At 43.0% G+C, this 21,267-nt stretch overlaps 1 protein-coding gene across 4 annotated transcripts; it reads left to right on the top strand.

Annotated features, from left to right (window-relative positions):
- The first annotated feature begins 184 nt into the window (after window positions 1-184).
- CSE1L (chromosome segregation 1 like) lies at window positions 185-20,448 on the top strand. 4 transcript variants are annotated; one of them, XM_064391878.1, is made up of 26 exons: window positions 291-305; window positions 2,043-2,129; window positions 2,399-2,494; window positions 3,068-3,210; window positions 4,189-4,290; window positions 4,694-4,839; window positions 5,155-5,245; window positions 5,500-5,607; window positions 6,490-6,582; window positions 7,811-7,978; window positions 8,072-8,201; window positions 8,885-8,950; window positions 10,469-10,671; window positions 11,339-11,423; window positions 12,162-12,223; window positions 12,964-13,100; window positions 13,260-13,363; window positions 13,976-14,073; window positions 14,954-15,104; window positions 15,578-15,786; window positions 16,309-16,406; window positions 16,613-16,698; window positions 17,740-17,821; window positions 18,257-18,403; window positions 19,210-19,441; window positions 19,949-20,448. In XM_064391878.1, the coding sequence occupies exons 3-26, from the start codon at window positions 2,410-2,412 to the stop codon at window positions 20,036-20,038; spliced, it is 2,916 nt and encodes a 971-aa protein (XP_064247948.1). In that variant the 5' UTR covers window positions 291-305; window positions 2,043-2,129; window positions 2,399-2,409; the 3' UTR covers window positions 20,039-20,448. The 4 variants fall into 4 exon arrangements, with proteins under 4 accessions (XP_064247946.1, XP_064247948.1, XP_064247947.1 ...); XM_064391877.1 differs by lacking the exon at window positions 291-305 and adding an exon at window positions 981-1,221; XM_064391879.1 differs by lacking the exon at window positions 291-305 and adding an exon at window positions 1,307-1,322.
- Window positions 20,449-21,267: the final 819 nt, after the last annotated feature.

Below are 21,267 nucleotides of genomic sequence, written 5' to 3'. Positions count from 1 at the left end.
GCCCCGTCCCGGGGCTCGGGGCGGGGCTCGGGGCGGGGCTCGGCCGCCGCGCTGCGAGAGGCGCCGCGGGGCCCTGTGGGAAGGGCCCGGCCATTGGCCGCCGCCCATTGAGCGCGGCGCGGATTGGCTGCCGGCGGCGGGCCCGGGGCCGTCGCGGGCGCTGATTGGCCGGACGGCAGCGAGATGTCACCGCCCCGCGCGATGCGGTTACGGAGCCGCCGCCGCGCCCTCGCCCGGCGGTTTGAATGTGAAGCGCAGCCGGAGCGCTCGGAGCCGCCGCCGCCGCCGCCGGGGGGAGCCGCCAGGTGAGGCCGGGATGCGCTGCCCCGCACGGCGATGGGGCTGGGGCGCTCCCACGCGCCGGCGGCACCGCGGCCGCCTGCGCGCCGACTCCGCGCCGCGCTCGGCGCTGGGCCCGCGGCGCGGCCACGGGCGCAGCGCACCATGCTGGGCCCTTCCGCCCGCCTCCCGCGGCCCGCGATTGGTCCGAGGCCGCTGGGCCTGCACAGCCCGCGCCCCCGATTGGCTGCGGCAGCTGCCAGTCCGGGCTGCCGCGGGGGAGGGGACCGAGTTAGTCTGAGGGCTCGGGCCGCTCGGGATCGCGCCCGGCGCCGGCCCCGCCGCCCCCTCACGGCCCCGCCGCCCCCTCACGGCCCGGCCCGGCCCGGCCGGCGCCTCTGCGGGGCGCCGCAGGAGGCTGCACGAGCGGAGCACGCGCGGTCCGGCGCCGGGACGGACGGAGCCGCCCCGAGCGTGCCGCGGGCGCACGGCCCGGCGGGCCGCGGGGGCGCGCGGGCCGGTCCCGCCGCAGGGGCGCGGGCTGCTCCGGCGCGGCCTTGCCCCGCTGGAAGCGCCCCGGGGATCCTCAGAGCGCGGCCGGGACGGTTTTTCCCAGCGGATCTGGGTCCCGGACGTTCTTGGGCGCTCGGTCGCTGCTGGGTGAGGGGATGCAGTTGGGGGAAGCTCGTCCCGGTCCCAGCCCCAGCGGCACGGCCGCGTTGTGCTCGGTTTGGGTTTCTTCTCTGTAAGGGGTCTGCGTTAGTTTGACTAAAGTCGGTGATGTATGAAGCACGCTTTATGGGTTGTTTGAGGCCTTTTCTGCAGACGCATGCCACAACCCAACAGAAAGCATCATATCACTCCAGCTAAAGTACCACCAATGTTTTTTCGTACTGGAAAGCAAACACGAGGAGTTAGAGGAAGAGAAGGAAATAAGCATATGTAGGTAACAGGTTAAAATATATTGGTGGATGTGAATTGGTGAACAATACTATGGACAAGTAAACCCAAAAGCACGGGAAACATGGGAGAGGACTGTTCAGGTAGATTTTTATTTCTTGCAAAATATGTTAGGATCTGATTTGCTTATTAACATTCATTTAATTTAAGAGGATACTGCTGCTGTCTTTTAAAATTATATAGATGCCATAACTGACATAAAAATTGTGTCATTAAAACTCACTGCCTTTGCAAGCGTGCTTATACAGAACTGTTTATTGCACTGGTGATCAGCATGAAACAATTCCAAAGCAGAACAGGTAAATTTCAGTCACTTCTACTAAACAGAAACTCCAGAGGAAAAATGGAAACATTTGCTTCCTCATGACCTCTATAGGGAGTGAACTGTGCTGCTGGTGGTGGGAAGGATGGGCAGGATTGATGATGATGTCCAGAGGAACATCTCCATTAAAGCACATCTTACTGTCATAGTATTGCTGTAGTTTTTATTATTCCAGTGCAGGCTGTGAAGTAAATATATAACTGTGGTACAGATAAGAATATGTGTGTGAGGATTACTAGAGAGGAGCAATATGGACTTATTGCAGAGATATTCTGTAAAAAGTATTGCATTTAAATTAGCTCCCCCTCTAGTCTGAACTAATTTTACAGGGAGGATAAACTAAGTGGCTTTGCACAATCTTTTGTCTCTTTTTAAAAAGAGTATTTTCTTTTGGATTTTTCTTTAATAAGGAGGTTTTGATTTTTTGAAAAAGCCTTGACTCTTCAACACACTTTGAATTGTTTTGTTTACAATTATGTAGGGCAGGACTGTTCAGCTATTTCAGTCAGGAACAGTTTCTGGGGCTGGCAGAACAAAAGCAGAACCAAGTTCCTGTTGTACTGAAAAGGCAAGAGATCATCTTTTGGCTGTACCTGGTTCATGTGTGCAGGATGTGTGAGCCCTTTCTGGGGTTTGGGGTCCATCTGCCACGCTAGCAGTGACCTGTAGCTTGAGAAGTGGGGTGTTTGCTGTGCCTGGGGCAGCCTGCTGGGGCTGTGCTTCTGAGGAATTGTCCAGAAGAGCTGCTGGTGCTTCTGTGGGATCTGCTTTTAGATGGGTAGCTTTAGCATGGATTTTCTGATCTCTGGTTGTAACAAAACTACTTGTGGGTTTTAGGTTCTGCCAAAATGGAGCTCAGTGATGCCAATTTACAAACTTTAACTGAATATCTAAAGAAAACACTAGATCCAGATCCTGCTATAAGGCGACCTGGTAAGTGATTCTCATGACTGAGAACAAAAAAGTTCTGTTTCTATTTGTCTCTCCTGTCTTTGTGTAGCAGACATCAGTGGGTATTTATGCAATAACCTCTTTACAGAAGTTCTCAGTATCCTTTTAAAGGGAAACCCAAAAAAAAACCTAATGAAGGGTGGATATAAATAGAAATAATGTTATGTGCTTTTTGTGATTTTATTTTTCTGTATTCTTGCTCTCTTTTTTTTGTTTGTTTGTTTTTGTTTGTTTGGGGTTTTTTTTGCACTGCTGATATTTAAAACAGTGCTGCTGTTCCCAACAAGTGAGGATTTTCTTCTCTGGGGTTATGGCTTTTCCAAGGGTGAGGAGGCAGTATTTCCCCATCCTGCTGGGGATCCAGAGCTGTTGTTGACAGCAGGAGTGGTGAGGAGCTGGGGAGCAAAGAAGCTGAGATAACTTTTGTCAGACATGTTCCTGTGAAGCTCTGGGAAGTGTTTGTGTTGGGTATTTTAAACAGACACTTGAGAAGTCGTGGGATTCCCGTCAGAGAAAGCAGTTGGGCTTTGCTAACCGCAGTGTATTCCCTTGCAGCGGAAAAGTTCCTTGAATCTGTGGAAGGAAGCCAGAACTATCCACTGTTACTCTTAACGCTGCTGGAGAAATCACAGGAAAATGTCATCAAAGTTTGTGCCTCTGTAACGTTCAAGAATTACATTAAAAGGAACTGGAGAATTGTAGGTATTCCAGTAAGAAAATGTGCTAAGAACTAATCATCCTTTTAAGGCACAATAAGCAGATCCACATCCCACCCAACTCAGAGTCATCTGTGAACTTGCTGAGAGAGGCCTTGATCCTCTCATCCAGGTCATCAGTAAAGTCATTAATCAGTACTGGCCCCGGTACTGAGCCCAGGGGAACCCCATTAGTGACTGATGGTATGGATAAGCATACCTTGCACTTCTGAAATTGTTAACTTTTGATTTAAGTGTGTGGAAAGATGGTAAAAGGGATGTGAGAAGGGTAGTGCTACCAGGCTGAAGGTATCTCAAGATTGAGTGTCTCCCTGGAGGTGCTTTTCTCTTTTAATTGCTGGATGATTTCTAAGTCTCTGAGCTTCAGTGCCGTCATCACAGATAATGTGACAGTCACTGCTGTTACTGATTGGGACAAGCCACCTCATTATTTTATTGCTTTAGTAGCAGCTTTCCAGTTTTGTACTACTTGGCACTGCTGACTGACTGGACTTGGAGCTGATTGGTCTTTTGAACTGGTTAGATAACTTAAAGTCAATGTTAGGGTTTGATTGTGTAACCTGCACCTTCATGCACGGTCTCTAGAAAGGATGGCTCGAGACAGCTCACACAAAATCAATTTGTGGGGTTGGCAGAGGTGACTTGGTTAAATGTGGGGACTTCATTGCCATGTGCACCTACCCTCACTGCTGCTCAGTTGCTGACCTGAAAAGTTACCCTTAGGGAAGAGAAAAAAAATTATTCAGAGTTTTACAGAAGGACATTATTTCTTTCAGCTTTTTTCAAATACTGCTGTTCCAGATTCATTGAAGGCAGTGTCTCTAACAGGTTTGCTTCTTAGGTTCTTCAGCATTTTAATAGTTACATAAATCAGTATAAACAGTTGGTCTCTGAAATGCTGATCATCTCTCATTGCCTGGAGAATACTGATATGCCCATAACTTATTCTCTTCATTTTAGGTTGAGGATGAACCAAACAAAATATGTGAATCGGACAGAATAGCCATTAAAGCCAACATAGTGCCCTTGATGCTTAGCAGCCCAGAACAAATTCAGAAGCAGGTAATATGTCATTCCTGGTTGTATCCATGAAACTTTGGGAATATAATAAGCATGTCTTGAGGCTATGGTTATTGGCAGAGCTCAGTTCCCTTACCAGTGAGATCAACCTGATCCAAATAACTTTGAGGATATTGTTGCAGGTATTTCTATGTACTTTAACATTTTTTAAAGATGATTACTGTAATCTTATAGCTAAGTTCTAATATTAGTTAAACAGCAATTCTAGACAGTGAGACTGTGTAAGCTTAAAGTGAGATTTTTGTATTTGTGTGGAAAGCAGTAGATATTTAATCCAGTGATTATTGAATCGGACAAGGATAACCAGGATTTTCTGGGATGTTGGCAGCATCTGGCACAACTGCTGTGTGCTGTTCTGTCAGTGATGGCTGTGTTTCCTTTGCAGTTAAGTGATGCCATCAGTATTATTGGGCGGGAGGACTTCCCTCAGAAGTGGCCAGACCTGCTGACAGAAATGGTGAATCGCTTTCAGAGCGGAGATTTCCACGTCATCAATGGGGTTCTGCGCACCGCCCACTCCTTATTTAAAAGGTACTGCAAAGGAGGGGTTTTGGTTATGGATGGTAAAAGTTCTGTTCAGCTGGCATGTTTTACTGTTAGACTTAATTTTGGACATTTACAAAAGCCTGTAGTATGACTTCTACATACGCCTTTTAAGTAGTTATCAAATTATACACCTTGCATGGTTTTGAACCGTGTTGTTTCGTTCTTGTTACTTTACAGTATTTTTCCAACGTTCAGCGCAAGACAAAATTCTGTGTGAATTAATTTAGAAATAAATGAAGACTATTTAGTAATAACTAGAAGACTATTCTACTTTTCATGTGTTTCTCTCTTACTTGTCAGGTACCGCCATGAATTTAAGTCAAATGAATTATGGACAGAGATCAAACTTGTTCTTGATGCCTTTGCTTTACCCTTGACAAATCTCTTTAAGGTATTTCTTGTTGAGTCATTTCTAAAAGAAGTTTCATGTTCTAAATTGCTTGCTGTGGATACCTGTATAATTAAAACTCAAGAATTGTTGTTCGAAACTCTTAAAGGGGTTCAAATTCAATGAAGTGAGACCTAACAATACTGATAAAAGGATTAAAAATAACCCTATTTTCTGGTTTAAAAAAACGATCATGACACTTCAATGCTTTTTGTTGGTGTGGGTTTTGTACTTGACAGTCTTGCATCTTTTTCTAGGCAACTATTGAACTTTGCAGCACGCATGCAAATGATGCCAGTGCCCTGAAGGTTCTCTTTTCTTCTCTCATTCTAATTGCGAAGCTGTTCTACAGTTTAAATTTTCAGGTGAATCTCCTTGTTCTTGGGATAGTTTTGCTTTGTTCTGAAGAAGCTGGTGCTGTAGAAATCATTTGAGGCAGCCTTGAGGGCCATGCTTCATGGCAAAAAGAAAAATCACCAGTGTCTGCTGAAGTAAAAGCACAGTAAGGAAGGCTTATTTAAGACATTGGCTTGGCCCTTTGTAAACACAAGTTGAAGAGAGTCTGAGCTGGCACTGCTTCAAGGAGGTGTTGTATGGGGCCTCTGAGGAGGAGCTGGGAAAGGCAGGAGTCCAGAGCCTGAGTTTCTGTTCACTGTGCCCTTTATAAAGGTGCCTGTACTGACAGGAGCTGGGTCACGTAGGTGAGAGTCTGTTACGTGCAGCTCTGTGGCACTGTAGGAGCAGTAATTCTGGGAGCACTGTGGGTTGTCTGGGTTTGGAATCACATCTACATTTTGGACATTAGTGCTCTGTGGGAAATGGTAAAAAGCTCCCTTGCTGAGGTGACATTTATTTAGTGTCTCAGCATGAATGCAAGCCTGTGAAGTGTGATTGTGCCTGGATTCCTTGGGCTGCCCTTCGTTAGGGGGCAGAGGAACAAGGAGTTAAAAAAGGCTTGTGCTTTCTTGTTCTGAGAATGAGAGGTGATAAGGCTCATTCATTATAAAAATGTGAGCTGGTTAGAGTCTAAGCAGCTGGTTTGTTTGGAACTAGTTGTACTCCAGGGCTCTTCCAGAGCAGTTTTTGTTTGGGAGGGGGAAGGGGCACTGTTTCAATTTGAAGATTGTTTTCCACAGCTTACTGTCCCTCAGTAGATTATAAGGTGAATGCACTACTTCCAGTGTAGGTATGTTATCTAGGCAGTGCAGTCAGAAATTAAAATGTAGATATATGCTTTTCTTTCACAGGATCTTCCTGAGTTTTTTGAAGATAACATGGAAACATGGATGACAAACTTTCATAGCCTTTTAACTTTAGATAATAAACTCTTGCAGACTGATGTAAGTACTGCATAAACCACCTGGTTTGTATCTAGGGGAGAGGGTGGACTGACAACTTAGGTCTGATTCTGAGCAATGCGGTGGTTTTTTGTGGGGTGAACAAAGGAGTAGAATGACTTCAAGAAAATTGAGTTTAAGAGAAGTTGCTCTGCTGTCTAAGAAATTTGAGGTTCAGTTCTTCAAGTCGTATGATAGTTACAGGTATACAGCTATGCACAGAAACCAAATTACCAATACTCATCACTGAGTTGATTCTTTCAAGAACAGCTGCTGAAGTAACCTGGCCATTAGCATCACAGGGCTCAGGTTTTCTGTATCTGTCAGCTGGTTCTAGAAAGCAGGGTGTCTTAAAGAACTTGAAACAATTGAACACAGAGGGCAAGACAGCTCTTAAGTACTTCAGTATTTGCTGTCTCCGTCCAGTTAAAGAATCAGTAATTTCACTGGTGGAAGCTGATACTGGGTCAGCAAAGCTCCAGCTACTTTTGTGCATGTTTTCTGCATTTTAAGTGCTGATGTCTTCCATCATCACATCATCACAGCACAATAGTTTGCTGCTTGATGGAGCTAAAACAACTATAAATTTCTTGACAACACATAGGGAGGCATATTAAGTGTATGTTGTGCTCTAGTTACCCTTCTGCTAAAAGAAACTTTGCTGCTCTCTTGTGTCTGTGGGCTGCTCCCAGCACAAGCACTTGTGCAGCTGAACTGGGACAGGCAGTAAAGCTGAAAGGTGGGGGTGGAGGGAAGAGGGGCAGACAGAACTGGGGTGCTCTTTGGTTGAGTTGTTTTTTTTAATTCCAGTTCAGTTTCCCAGTTCACATCGTGGTTCCACGAACATCTGTGATCTGGGGAAGGGGAGGAACTTCTACAACTACTCCAATTAAAGAATCATGATGTAGTGGCTTCTAAGTGTATTTTTCAATGCCTTGTGTTGTCTTTTTTGTATTACATTTGTAAATTAATTTTGTGTGAATTATTGTGTCTGTTTTCAAGTACATAGTACTTGATATGAAATGTAGGTATGATTTCTAACTTGAAAAGTACTTTGGGTACAGATCAGCAAAATACAGTAGTTCTAGGTACAATGAGAGAGATTTCTTTTACCTGTTTAGGACATGGCAAAACGGTGATATAGATATTTAACGTAAATACATTGATACTTCTAATGTTAAAGTAGTGTTGAAGTTTGGATGTTTAAGTTCTTAGTTTTGTTTTATGTGAGGATGAAGAGGAAGCTGGATTGCTGGAGCTCTTGAAATCACAAATTTGTGATAATGCTGCTTTATATGCTCAAAAATATGATGAAGAATTCCAGCCATACCTGCCACGTTTTGTAACGGCAATCTGGAATCTGTTAGTCACAACTGGCCAGGAAGTGAAGTATGACTTGGTGAGTTGCTAAAATCTGATCTTGTCAAGTTTAATGGTAAATCATAAATGGATCAGTCATGCTAAAGTTTTGCCTTCTGTTTGTGTGCTGTAGCTGGTCAGTAACGCGATCCAGTTTCTGGCCTCAGTTTGTGAGAGACCACATTACAAGCATCTGTTTGAGGACCAGAATACATTGACAAGCATCTGTGAAAAAGTTATTGTTCCCAATATGGAATTTAGAGGTAAGTTTTTGAGACTTAAATTTTGAAAAACACAACAAAAATCTTAACTAATTATCATGACATGTTGCTTTGCAGGACTAAGAATTGAGGATTCCCTCTTGTGTACCTTAGTGCTAGATTCAAACCCAAGTTTCTGCAGCAGATTGCTGTCCTGTGGGCTTTGTAGAGTTGTATGAATATACCTAACTTTTCATGTTGAAATCACATGAGTGGAGGAAGTCTAGGTCATGTGCCACCAATAAATTTCTACAATTAAAATGAGTATCTGAGTAATTCAAGGAGCCTAAATAGGCAGGAATATCAGGCATACCAAATTGAAGTGTTTAGTTCTCCAGGTTTTGATGCTCATACTGATCTTATATTTAAAATGCAGTGAAAATATATTGCAATGATAAGAAGCTTCTCTCTCTTAAGTCTATGACTCTGAAAGGCTCTTCAAATACATCTGGTGTTGAATATGTGTTGAGGTTTGTCTTAGAATCAATACATCAGCCCATGGGTATGAAAGACTAATTTGTGGGACAGAAGCTAAACAGACTAGTCTGGTTGGATATCTCTTGTTAATTAATATTAATGTTATAGAAAGGTCTTTGGAAAAAATAGCAAGCTGATAATGATACACCCTTTAACTATAAAAACCAGTGACTTCACTACTTCAACTTCCATGTATTTTGTATTTTCAGCGGCTGATGAAGAGGCATTTGAAGATAATTCTGAAGAGTATATAAGAAGGGATTTGGAAGGATCTGGTAATCCACAGATTTATACTAAGAATACTTGGTCTTTAAATACAGCTCTAAAGAGCTGAAGCAATTTACTGAAGCTTTTATAACTTTATTTTGAAATTGAGAAGGTTGCCACACACCACCCCCAGCTGGATGTTATCCAGTCTGTGATCAAGCCTAGTGTCACGATATGCTTATCACAGTGTCTTTCTGTTTTGAACAATGTTTTATGTTTTTATAAGGCTTTTTCCTTAATTGGATTGGTATATCTTCTGCACTGCCTACATTCTCATTTCAGCAAATACAGCCTATAAGTGAATGCTGAGTAGTAGCCAGTTGTGTATCCTATGTGTGGAGTTTTAAGTGACAGGGAGAGACTCTTGGTGTTGAGGTTGAAATTCTGCCTGGGGTTGCACACAAACTGTGCTCAGGCCAGCTGGCCAGCAGCCAGGCTGGGACGTGGCATGTGTTCAGAGCAGTGTCTGTCCTGGGACACGGCTGTGCCAGCCCAGCTGCTGGAGTGCAGGGGGAGGCTGTGCTCTGCAGCCAGGCCAGAGCCCCAGGGAGCCAAACCAGCCTCTTGTGACAGGGCTGGGCCACCAGCAGTTCACTGACAGACACTTTGGAAGTGATGGCATTTCGTAATAGATTGAAGAAATTACTGTGTGCTTGCAGTGGAGGAGAAAATTGGAGGAAACATTTTTGAACTTTTTTCAAGAAAACATCATTCTTAAGCAGGATTGGCTGCATTTTTGGTATTTGTGAAGTTTTTCACAAAAATGTACTGTCAGGTGTGGTGGGCCAGCAGCTGGCTTGGGCTTCAGCCTGCTGCAATCTGATGGGAGCAAGAGTGGGAGGGGTGAAAGTGAGAAGATTCATGGAAAAGACAGTTTAAGTGAAAGAAAGAGTAAGGAAAGGGGAGAGAAGTTAGTGACTCACCATTGCCCACAGGGAGACTTCTGCCCAGACTGACCCTGAGCAATGGCTACTTCCTCCAGACCCCCCCTCAGTTTTTATTGTTGAGCATGTCATACAGCATGGAATATCCTGCTGGTCAGTTTGGATTAGCTGCCCAGGTTGTCCCTTCCCAGCATCTTGCCTGCCCCAAGCTACTTGCTGGGAAGGCAGAGCAGGAGGAAGAGGAAGCCCTGACACTGAGGCAGTGCTGTTCAGCAGCAGCCAAACCCTGGGTGTTCCCAGCAGCTTTAGTCATTGGTACAAAACACTAGAGTGAACATGAACTCCCTCCCAGCCAGAGCCAGCACCTTTGTGTGCATAATGTCCAGCCAGTGCCAGCCCCCCTGCCTGCCTGCTGCCACTGCTCAGGGGCCGGTGTCCCTTCTCCTTGGCATACAGTTAGTCCAGTTGTGACAGGAAATGAAAGAATTACAGCTGTTCTTACACAGCAGTGTGGAGGGTTGCAATAATTGACATGGGGTGTGACTGTAAGTTGAGAAGCTGTTACTGTTTTGATTATTTTGTTTATTAGTATGAAAAGCTGTCTGCTTTCTCGTATCCTAAGAATCTTTGGTTCTCATGCAGATATTGACACCAGGCGCAGAGCGGCTTGTGATCTGGTCAGAGGCTTGTGCAAATTTTTTGAAGGACCTGTGACGGGGATTTTTTCTGGATATGTTAATTCTATGCTGCAAGAATATGCAAAGAATCCATCTGCTAACTGGAAGCACAAAGATGCAGCTATTTACCTTGTAACATCTTTGGCATCCAAAGCTCAGACACAAAAGGTACTTGTTTGTTTCATTCATTGTAATCTGTCTGCATTCAGATATTACAGTGCAGATGAGGCCTGCTGTTTGTTTAAGCTGCTTCAGAAAGGGAGTAACTGTGTGTACTAGTTCATGGTGATGAGATGAAAAGCTGCCCTTTATAAGATCCTACTTGCTGATAGGCTGGAGACACTGACAAAGCACAGCTGGGCTAACCTGTATTTGGAAACAGGAGCATGTGTCAAATGTCCTATGGAACAAGTTTAGATGTACTACTAGAGATTTTAAATGCTGTTACAGTTCAAATCTCAGTGTCTTTACAAGACAGATTTGAGGCAAACAGAGTAAAATATGTACATCATTTTATGCAATTTTGGGAAGGTTCTCAGTCTTTTCCTGAAGCCAGGTGTGTACTGCTGCCCAGCAGTTGTTAGTGATGTGTAACAGGAACCAGTCTGGTAGCATTTAGGAAACTGCAGTTTGTGTCTTTTTCTATGCTATTTAATGGCAAATATAGACTAATTTATAACACTTCATTGAAAAATCTCAATCTAAAAATCCTCGTTTAAAAAGAGATTACTATTAGTTTTCTCTTACAAAAAATGCAATTTTTAAAAATTAGTAAGAAAACTAGCAGCCTATATGTCAACATATAAAAATAAGAGTTGTTTTTTGCTTCTTCCAGCATGGCATAACACAGGCCAATGAACTCGTTAATCTGACAGAATTCTTTGTGAATCACATTCAACCTGACTTAAAGTCTGCTACTGGTATGTTAATGTTAATTTTGGTAGGGTATTTTTGTAATGTATCATAACCTTGACAGTGAGCATTGTTTGTGAATTCTCTAGCACTCCTTTGTCAGCAGAATCTCTGGGATGGGCTCTTAACATCTGGCACACAGAAATTCTTTTTCGTTTGGCCAGCAGTGAAGGAGCTCCTGCAGCAAGGTGGATTGCCACCTTACCATCTGCTCTCTGAAAGATCAGGGCATGTGTATACATGGTTGTTATCAGCTACATGCTTAAACTTGTTGAATCAAAGTAATTTGATTTCTGTATTTGAGACCTTATGGTGAACTTCTACAAAACCCTGAGAAGTTAAAATACTGAGACCCTATTGATGAATCTGGATTTGTGGATGTCTAGATTTGAACCACGTGGTTTATTTTATACTTTAACAATTATCTCACTACAGCTGAAGCATAGTGGGATGTCTCGAAATATGTAATTGAAGGCTGCTGAAATTGAAACCAGAGATGAAATTTCATCTGAGCTGGACTGTACTTTTAATGGTACTGGGATGTGATTTGTTCCTAAAACTGATATTCTAACAGTGTCCATATGAAAGTGCAGGAACTAAGAAATGTAGAAAAACATTGTCTGTATTATTTTCTACAGGAGAAAATTATTATGTAGTGTCAAGTGTCACTTGTATATATAGTACATGTTTAGTAATCACATTTGTATGAGGAGTATCAATGAAGTATGCATATTTTTCTATTTCAGTGAATGAATTCCCTGTGCTAAAAGCAGATGGTATCAAATATATCATGATTTTTAGAAACCAAGTAAGTTTTTCTTTCACTCTTATGGAAAACCATATTGTAGGTTGTTACTTTATACTTGCCAAGCCTAATTTATCACACTTGGCCATATGCTAACTCAGCAGGTGCTTGTCAGTCACATACAACACTTCATACTGAATTTTTAGTTTAGAAAGTAAATGATATTGTTATAAATATCCAATTAACATGTAGTCTATATGCTGTCCATATGCTGTGGGAACACTGAATATCTTAGCTGCTTAATTCTGTGACACACTCAGACATTTCCAAGTCAATGTTAGTCCAAATACCCTTAATTGCTTGTATCATTGCAGTAATTGTTACAGAGTACAGCAGTTTGTCCTTTATCTTTTCTGATTCATGAGATAGGGTGAGAAAATATTCCATGTTATTCTAAATTCTTGATTACCTTTATTAATTTCTTATGAAATGTCTGTGATATTGTTTTTTTAAACCTTGATATTTTTAATTACCTATTAAGACAAAGTAAAATGGAAAAGGAAATATACATTAGGATTATCTGCACTTACTGCAGTGCAGTGTACCACTGGTGTTCAGGGGAAGTATATGAGCCATGACAGAAGTAGGTGCCTGCTGGTTGTTAAGATGTGAAGGGGCAACAGGAGGAGCCTCCCAAGATACCTCCCTCTGCCAAGCATTCACTGATGAGCTTGGCTGTGCTCTTAGAGTTGAGCCATCTGTATTTTTTAACATACTTAAGATTTGTTGCTATACTTTTGTAGGTACCAAAAGAACAACTACTGCTGTCTATTCCTCTCTTAATCAATCATCTCCAAGCAGAAAGTATTGTGGTCCATACCTATGCAGCCCATGCTCTTGAAAGACTGTTTACCATGAGAGGGACAAATAATACTACCCTGTAAGTTTTCAAGCAGAAATAAATTCATTGCTAATAGATTTTGTGTATTAAGGATGAGAAATACCTGTAGGGGATCCTTTGTGTCATATATTATGGTATTGTATAAGGCTTGAAGTTTCTGACTCTTTCATCATTAAAGAGCTGTGTTTCACTTAACAGCATTACAGCTGCAGAAATGGCACCGTTTGTAGAAGTGCTGTTAACAAACCTTTTCAAAGCTCTGACACTTCCTGGCTCATCTGAAAATGAATACATTATGAAAGGTAAATGCCTAATGAGTCCTGCAATATAAGAATACCTTGGTTAACTTGAGGTAAAGGCCTACAGTTACAGGTTCCTGACATTTTTATTTGCAAAACCTGTTTTATGCAAATGTGTTGAAGAGTCTGCAGTTACTTACCAGGCTGTGTCAAGTCATCTTCAACTAAACTTATGGTACCAAAGAGAAACACTAAACATAATGGTACTAAGTTATGTCTCAAATGGTAGTCTTGTAGTGAGGACAGCTCCCTGGACAGTGTCAGGGGAAGATCTGAGCAGTCTGGTCATGGGGAGGACATGTGGTCATGGCTAGTGAAAGGACAGATCTGATCGTGGCTAAGGGGATGCTGAGATCTGAGACTTGCCCAGGACATGTGATGGCCTTTGTAAAGTTACTTGATCTCCTGTGTTCATCTCTAGAATGAGAATAAGGAGGCTTTGTTTTATGCTTTGTTATGATTATAAATTGAATGTTCTTGCAGCAGGTACTCTTTGCTCTGTACCTAATTCCTTGGGATCCTAATTTAACAGTAAAAGGTAAAGGATTTAGGCATATATTGAGTGGCAAAAGTGTATTTTGTCTTCAGAAGCTAAAATTTTCCATTTATTTGCAGCCATCATGAGGAGTTTTTCTCTGCTGCAGGAGTCCATAATTCCATACATCCCTTCTGTCATCACACAGCTCACACAGAAACTGCTGGCTGTCAGTAAGGTAAAGAAACAGAAAAGGGTCACCTTTTACCTTTTAGAGCACTCTTGCTGAGGACTTGTGTCCTGTTGGTGGTGTTCTGTTAGAATACTCTAAATAGTTGAGTATTTTCTGATGCAACTAATTTGAAACAGCATTCCAGTGAGGTACTACCTGCCTTTTAGAACATATTTTCAGATCACTCTTCCTGCTCTCATCTGAAATTTAGAAGCAGCATATGAAGAGCAGCATACAGCTCTTTCAGTAATGCTAGTTTGTTGCAGTATAAATGCTTGCTTGTGCACAGGCCACCAGTACAATAATTGGTTTTATCACAACTCCTGTATTCTTTGCCCATGAAACTTCTGAAGCCAATAATAATTGGCATTGAAATGTGGGATTGAATTAAGTAAATTACCCTTCTGCATTAGTTGGGTAAAATTCTCTTAGTTTTTTATTTAGACTTACCAAATTCTTGACCATTTACAAATAGGGAATGCCTTAGAATACCTTCACTGATTGTCCTGAAAATTACTTCTCTGTACAGTTTAAATTCAGCTGCAGCTTATAAGGAGTATTCAATAGAGAATTGACTGGACACTTGAAAGATGGGAAAATAATCTTTTTCTGGTTTTTCTTCTGTTTGGTAGTTTATATAGAGCTTCTGAAAAACACTTGCTGCAAAAAACCCCTCTCCTTTATGCCTTAGAGGTCTTTATGTTTGCTTTTATCTATGGAATTAATTTCATAAGCAACCTACGTATATTAATACATAAGTTACAAGTATCCCTAGTCCGAAATGCTACTTTATTTAGTCCTCAGTTGAAATAAAAAATATATTTAGCAAAATAAGTGACTTTTGTGCAAGTTTGGATTGATTTATCTGTTTGTAACTTGTTTTCAGAATCCCAGCAAACCTCACTTTAACCATTATATGTTTGAGTCCATCTGCTTGTCGATAAGGATAACGTGCAAGGCAAACCCAGAGGCAGTGGGGAGCTTTGAGGAGGCTTTGTTCCTGGTGTTCACAGAGATCCTGCAGAACGATGTGCAAGGTAAGGACAGTCAGTGAGTGCCTGTGCTCTCTCCACTGGGGTTGGTTTCTAGGATTTACCTTACGGCAGGTTTGTTGTAGCACAGGAAGTTCAAGGGGAGAAACAACATTTTCACAGTCTGAAACTGTTAGATTGTTCCATACATCAACAGCACTCACTTATTTTAAATTGCATTCTTAAAATATTTAGCAATCACTACTCTGAAGCCTCTTCATATGATTCTTAATTCTATTGCCTTTTTTCTAGTAGTTTGGTTTTTTATGTTCTGAAACATTAACGGGTAGAGGAGATAGAAAGTGTATAGATGCAATGCTTGCTAATTTTTGGAATAATTACATATCTTTCTTCAGAGTTTTATTTATTGAAATCTTTGTGATATCAAAATTATGGGTTCAATGCATAGATATGTGGTTTCTGGGAACTGACAGTGACCATGTTGTCTGACTTTGTAAATGTCATCGTTTCTCTTCCAGAGTTCATTCCCTATGTGTTTCAAGTGATGTCACTACTTCTAGAAATGCATAAAAATGAAATCCCATCGTCTTATATGGCACTGTTTCCCCATCTGCTCCAGCCAGTTCTCTGGGAAAGGACAGGAAACATTCCCCCTCTGGTCAGGCTCCTGCAGGCTTACCTGGAGCGCGGTGCCAGCACCATCGCCAGCGCCGCCGCCGACAAAATCGTGAGTTCCCAGGGCAGTCACAGGCCTGGCCTGGAGACAGGGTGCCCTGAGCCTCCAGGCTGGGGGAGCTCCAGCAGACAGCTGCACTTGTGCAGTTTGGTGCTTACATATAAGGACAGACTAATACTGTGAAGGTAGCTTTTTGGGTGCTTTTCTGTTACGTGGATAAGATGAACTCTAGGCTATTATGCTTTTATCAACTGAGATGAAAAATTCCTGCTCTTAATTCTTGCAAGCAGGTAAGTTTCCACAGTTCTCCTGTCTTGTTTGCCTCATGTTAAACATGTGCATAATGAGAACTCTCAGTTCTGTTGAGAACCATCTTGAGAAGAGTGAGTGAGAGGTTTTTGGCCAGTTTATGGTTCAGGCCAGTTCCTTGTCCTGAACCATAAAAACTGAATCCTGGCTTAGGTTAGGAAGGCTTTTGCCTTGGTGTATGCCTTAGATGGTAATGGTCAATTTTCTGGTGGGGTCACATATGAGGAATTGTTGTCTAGGATTTTATATCTGCTTTTCTTGCAGCCTGGATTGTTAGGTGTGTTCCAGAAGTTGATTGCCTCTAAAGCTAATGATCACCAAGGGTTCTATCTTCTAAACAGTATCATTGAGCATATGCCTCCGTGAGTATAAGCTGAAATTACATTTAAAGCTATCTTCTGTAGACATTAATTATAAAGTGTATGGACATGCCAAATGCTAATTTTTAACAACTGAAAACATCACATTTTTCAGTCAAATAGTTTGAATGATTCTATATATGTTTTCTGTGAAGTGACATCAGTAAAATCCTAGTGTGAATTGAATAAGTTTCCTTTTAAATTTCCAGTGAATCAGTTGACCAGTACAGGAAACAGATCTTCATTCTGCTATTCCAAAGACTTCAAAATTCCAAAACAACAAAATTTATCAAAAGTAAGTTCCTTGCTGTGGTGACAGCAGCAGTTCAGAGGTGCAGCTGTGCAGAGCAAGCGTCCCGCGGATGCGCGGACGGAGGGACAGTGGGGGCTCCTAGGACTTGCTGCAAATTATTTGTCATCAGGAGGGGTGTATGGGGCAGTCACCATAGCAGGTGACACTTCATGAAATTGAGGGAATGGAATTAAAATGATGAACAAGACTTTCATATTTCCCTTCCTTTCTTAATGTGTGATGTCATTATTGAAAATGTCTCCATTTAATCTCCAACCAAGAGCAGCAAACTCCCCCTCTCGTGCAGCACAGCAATACTGACCACACATCCTGTAGTTACCTGTAGTTGTGTGTTAGTGCTGTGAAATATTCCATGCTTGTGTCATTTTGGCCTCAGTATGACTAAACTTATTGATAAGGTTTTATGTTAAACTGGCAAAGCTGTGACAGATTATTGCAATACATATTCTGGTTATTCATGCTGTCATAAGAAGATTGTCATAGTTATTAAATTATTTTAATGATACTATTGCTACCCAAATTATGCAGTGTCCATTATTTAGCCCTATAAAATCTGGTTAATGCCACCTTATAGGAACAGGAATGATAAAGTTGCTTATAATGATCTTCCACAAATAAAGTTGAAGTGGTGCTTTTAATATACTGCACTTGTGGAGGCTCATACCTCACCTCAGGGTCTGCATTGTTTGAAGTTTTCTGCTAAAAGTAGAGTTTTTGGAAGAGTTTCTTTGGTTTCTGATCTGAAAAAAAATTGCAAATGGCTTTTCTAATACCTTTTTATAACTGCTGTAAGGGGAAAAAGGAATAACTTGTTGTACCACCTTGTTTTTGTGTTGTGCTATGTTAAAGATGAGGTTTTACACAAATTTCAAGGCAGCAAGTTCAAGTACTTCATTTAAACTGAACACATATAGACTGCCATTTCTATCCCCTTGAAAAACTTGGAATGTAGTTTGCTGCTGACTCTAAAGCTATTCTTTTGTTTTCACCTTAAATTTTACTTTGAATTTTTTTTTGTTACAGGTTTCCTTGTCTTCATTAACTTGTATTGTGTAAGATATGGGGCATTGGCTCTGCAAGAAATATTTGACAGCATACAGCCAAAGTTAGTATGTTTTTTTGTTTGGGTTATATTTAATATGGCTGTGTTATTTTTATCTATCTTTGAAGTAAGAAAGAGTTGTCTGTTTAGCTAGACTGTCAAACTACATTTATCACTGATTTGACTGGCCAAATGTTTCTCTCAATGTGGTTCATTTATTTGTCTAGAAAGTCTCTTTTTTTCTGAATTTCTGACCACAGTTCCTCACTGATAGTTCAAGTTTCTAATTTAAGAAGATTATAAAAAGGAAATATTGATGTTTTTAGTCGTTATCCTTTGTGAAAAGTTTGTATGTGGAAATGTCTACTGCAACAGGGCAGCATCTTAACAAATTATCTGGTTGTTTCTGTTCTAGTGATTCATACTGTTTCTGGTTCTCTTTTGTCACCATAAGGCTAATGAGGCTTTCTAATACTTTTTCTCTCAATGCCACCATAGGATGTTTGGAATGGTGTTGGAGAAAATTATAATTCCTGAAATCCAGAAAGTGTCTGGACATGTTGAAAAGAAAATCTGTGCTGTTGGCATTACAAAAATATTAACAGAATGTCCTCCCATGATGGACACTGAGTACACCAAACTGTGGTAGGTACCACACTTCTTCAGGTTGTGCTAGTGAGGCTGTTGGAGTTATTGAAAATGGGAGCTCAGACCAAAATACGTTCTTGTTGGAACTCCATTGTGATCTCCTCAGACCCACAAGGCTGTTTTAGGCCATTCATCCTAGTTCTGTTTTTCAGCAAATGAAACTGTATTTTCGGAGAGGATGACAGAACTGATTTGAGATGTTTTTGATGGAGATAGCACAGATTTGGCTAGCTGGACCTTTAGGGAAAATAGGGAAATACATTTTAGGAAATCCATTTAGGGAAATACACTGCTTTTTTCCAGCTTGTATTCTTTCTGAAAAGCTAGGCTCAATTTTGACTTACAGCTGTTCTAGTCAGGAGACCTAAGCATATTCATAACCTGGCAGAGAAACTAGTATCTCAGCTTGAGAGTGGAATTTTGGGGAAAGCTACCAGGGAAGTTTGGTTGTCAAACAGTCCAGCATGCCTGGTAGTTTGAATTTTATGACAATCACTGGATCCCAGACTAGATCCCCAAACTAGAGCTTTGTTTTTGAAGTAATCTCTTTTTAGCTATGTTTCATGGCAGTTTGACCTGTAAATGCATTGCTCATGCTGTTGATAGGAGTACCCACATTATGCCTGTAACATATTCAGACCTGCAATTGTTCTGCTCCAGCATACCTTGGGCATTTACCATTTCAGTAGCCAAGCAAGTACCTGCAAAGGCTAAAGTGTGAGGGGTCCCAAGTAACCTGAGCGTTCTTGTAAAGTACAGCCAGTCCTAAGCACTGCACCTGTGCCCTCCCCTGTGTGCTCCAGGATTCCTTTGCTGCAGGCCCTCATCGGCCTCTTTGAGCTGCCCGAGGATGACACGATCCCTGACGAGGAGCACTTCATTGACATAGAGGATACTCCAGGCTATCAGACTGCGTTCTCCCAGCTGGCCTTTGCTGGGAAGAAGGAACACGATCCTGTAGGTCAGATGGTGAACAATCCTCGAATCCATCTGGCACAGTCTCTGCACAAACTGTCCACAGCGTGCCCAGGCAGGGTAGGTGACTTGTGCACTTGCATGCTGATGCTGCATCCTGCAGAGAACACCTTTGTGAGAATGGCTCTTTGCTAATCAGCAAAATGAAGTAGGTCATAACTAGAATGCAAGATCGTGCTGTGTTTTATTCTTCATTGAAATATAGCTTTTGTAAGGTTTTTCCTTAGGAGCCTTAGAAAGGCTTTATTTTCACAGCACATAATTTTGCAGTAAGTTTAAATATGCCATTTTTAAAAAGAAAATTTACACACCTGATGGTCTATAACTAACATGTGTCTCGAGTTTGATTGGTTGCATGCACTTGTTGAATTCAGGCAGCTGATATAAATTAGACAAGGTGAGTGTACAGGTAGCTCTTGTAGCCCATAGCATGTTTGTTTTCCCCGAGATGTGGGTAAGTAGAGGCTGCCTGCTGCTTTCCCCGTGGGCAGCTGCTGCTCTGTGTGTGGCTCTGTGCAGCAGGGGTTTGTGCTTCACCCAGTGACAGCTGTGCTCCCCTGTGCCCAGGTTCTGTCCATGCTGAGCGCCAGCCTGAACGCAGAAGCGCTGCAGTATCTGCAGGGATACCTCCAGGCTGCCAGCGTCAGCCTGCTCTGACTGCGACACCAGAGCTGTGCAGAGGGCCGCCACCGACTCCTACAGCAGAGCTCAGACAAAATGAAAAGCTGCTTGACATTGTATTGCAGATTCCACCTTGTACAAGATAGGTGTGGCTTTGAGCTGAAACTGAAGCATTGGATGGTTTGTGTACTCATAGATAAAGGTGGCTCACTCGCATTCCCAGTTTGGTTTCAAAGGGAATAGTCATAGCGGTTTGTATGGGATTGATTTGAAATCTGCAGCTGCAGTGCTTGGATAATACTTGGAAGCGTGTGGAGAGCCCTGGCTGTAGAAACTCACTTCAGTCACTAAAATTCCTTTTCATTTTAATGTTGTCCTTTGTATTTCTTTTGTCTTTCCTTAAACTTTATCTGAGTTGTGAATAAATAAGAAGTACTTGTTTAAAATGCCTGTCACTGTGCTCTTACTCTTTCAGAAGAATATAGTTGTTTTAAAAAAAGATGTTTTACATGTAGGATAGCATATGGAATAGTGGGACTGTGAGGGTTTTTCTTTCCATAATAGTTCAGGTGCATTGTAGAGCCAGTCTGACACTGGGAGAAGAGCAGAGCTGTTGCCACTCGGGCCGCTCACCAGCAGGCGCAGGCGCTGCCCGTGCCTGCTCTGAGGGCAGCTGTGTTCCCTGGCAGCAGGGGCAGGCTCCAGCTGGGGCTTTCCTGCTCTGCTGGAGCCACAGCAGTGCCCTGGGGGTCGGTGCCAGGCGGTGTTGTGCTCCGTGCCCTCGGCAGTGCCCTGGGGCGCTCTGGGCACCCCCGGAGCTCCTGCTGCAGGTCTGGGGAGCAGGGAGGGCTCAGAGTGCTCGGGCACCCGGCTGCCAGCCCGGGCTGACGGGCACGGCTCGAGAACCGGAGTGCGCCGGCTGCGCTCCAGCCAGATGTGTGCAGCTGTGTGTGTGTGTGTGCAGCTGTGTGTGTGTGTGTCCAGCTGTGTGTGTGTGTGCAGCTGTGCCCCGGGGCTGCCGCTGGCCCGGGTGTGTGCAGGGGCTCGGGCGGCGCTGTGACCAGCGGCATTACCGGCGCGCCTTTCGCTTTTCCTTCCGCCCGTGATGGAGTGGGAGCTTTTGGCTGAGCGCCCACCCGCGGCTGCGCCGGCGCCATCGCGCTCCCTCCGCCGCGCAAGGGCTGCGCCCGCCGGGGTCCCGCTGCTCCCCCGGAGCGCGCGGGGCCGGGGCACGGCTGCCCCCGTGGGCACCGCTCCCGCTCGGG

The sequence above is a fragment of the Passer domesticus genome, chromosome 16, assembly GCF_036417665.1.
Source record: "Passer domesticus isolate bPasDom1 chromosome 16, bPasDom1.hap1, whole genome shotgun sequence".
Lineage (NCBI taxonomy): Eukaryota > Metazoa > Chordata > Aves > Passeriformes > Passeridae > Passer > Passer domesticus.
The sequence above is the reverse complement of the archived record's forward strand: the minus strand, read 5'-3'. Positions and strand labels throughout refer to the sequence as shown.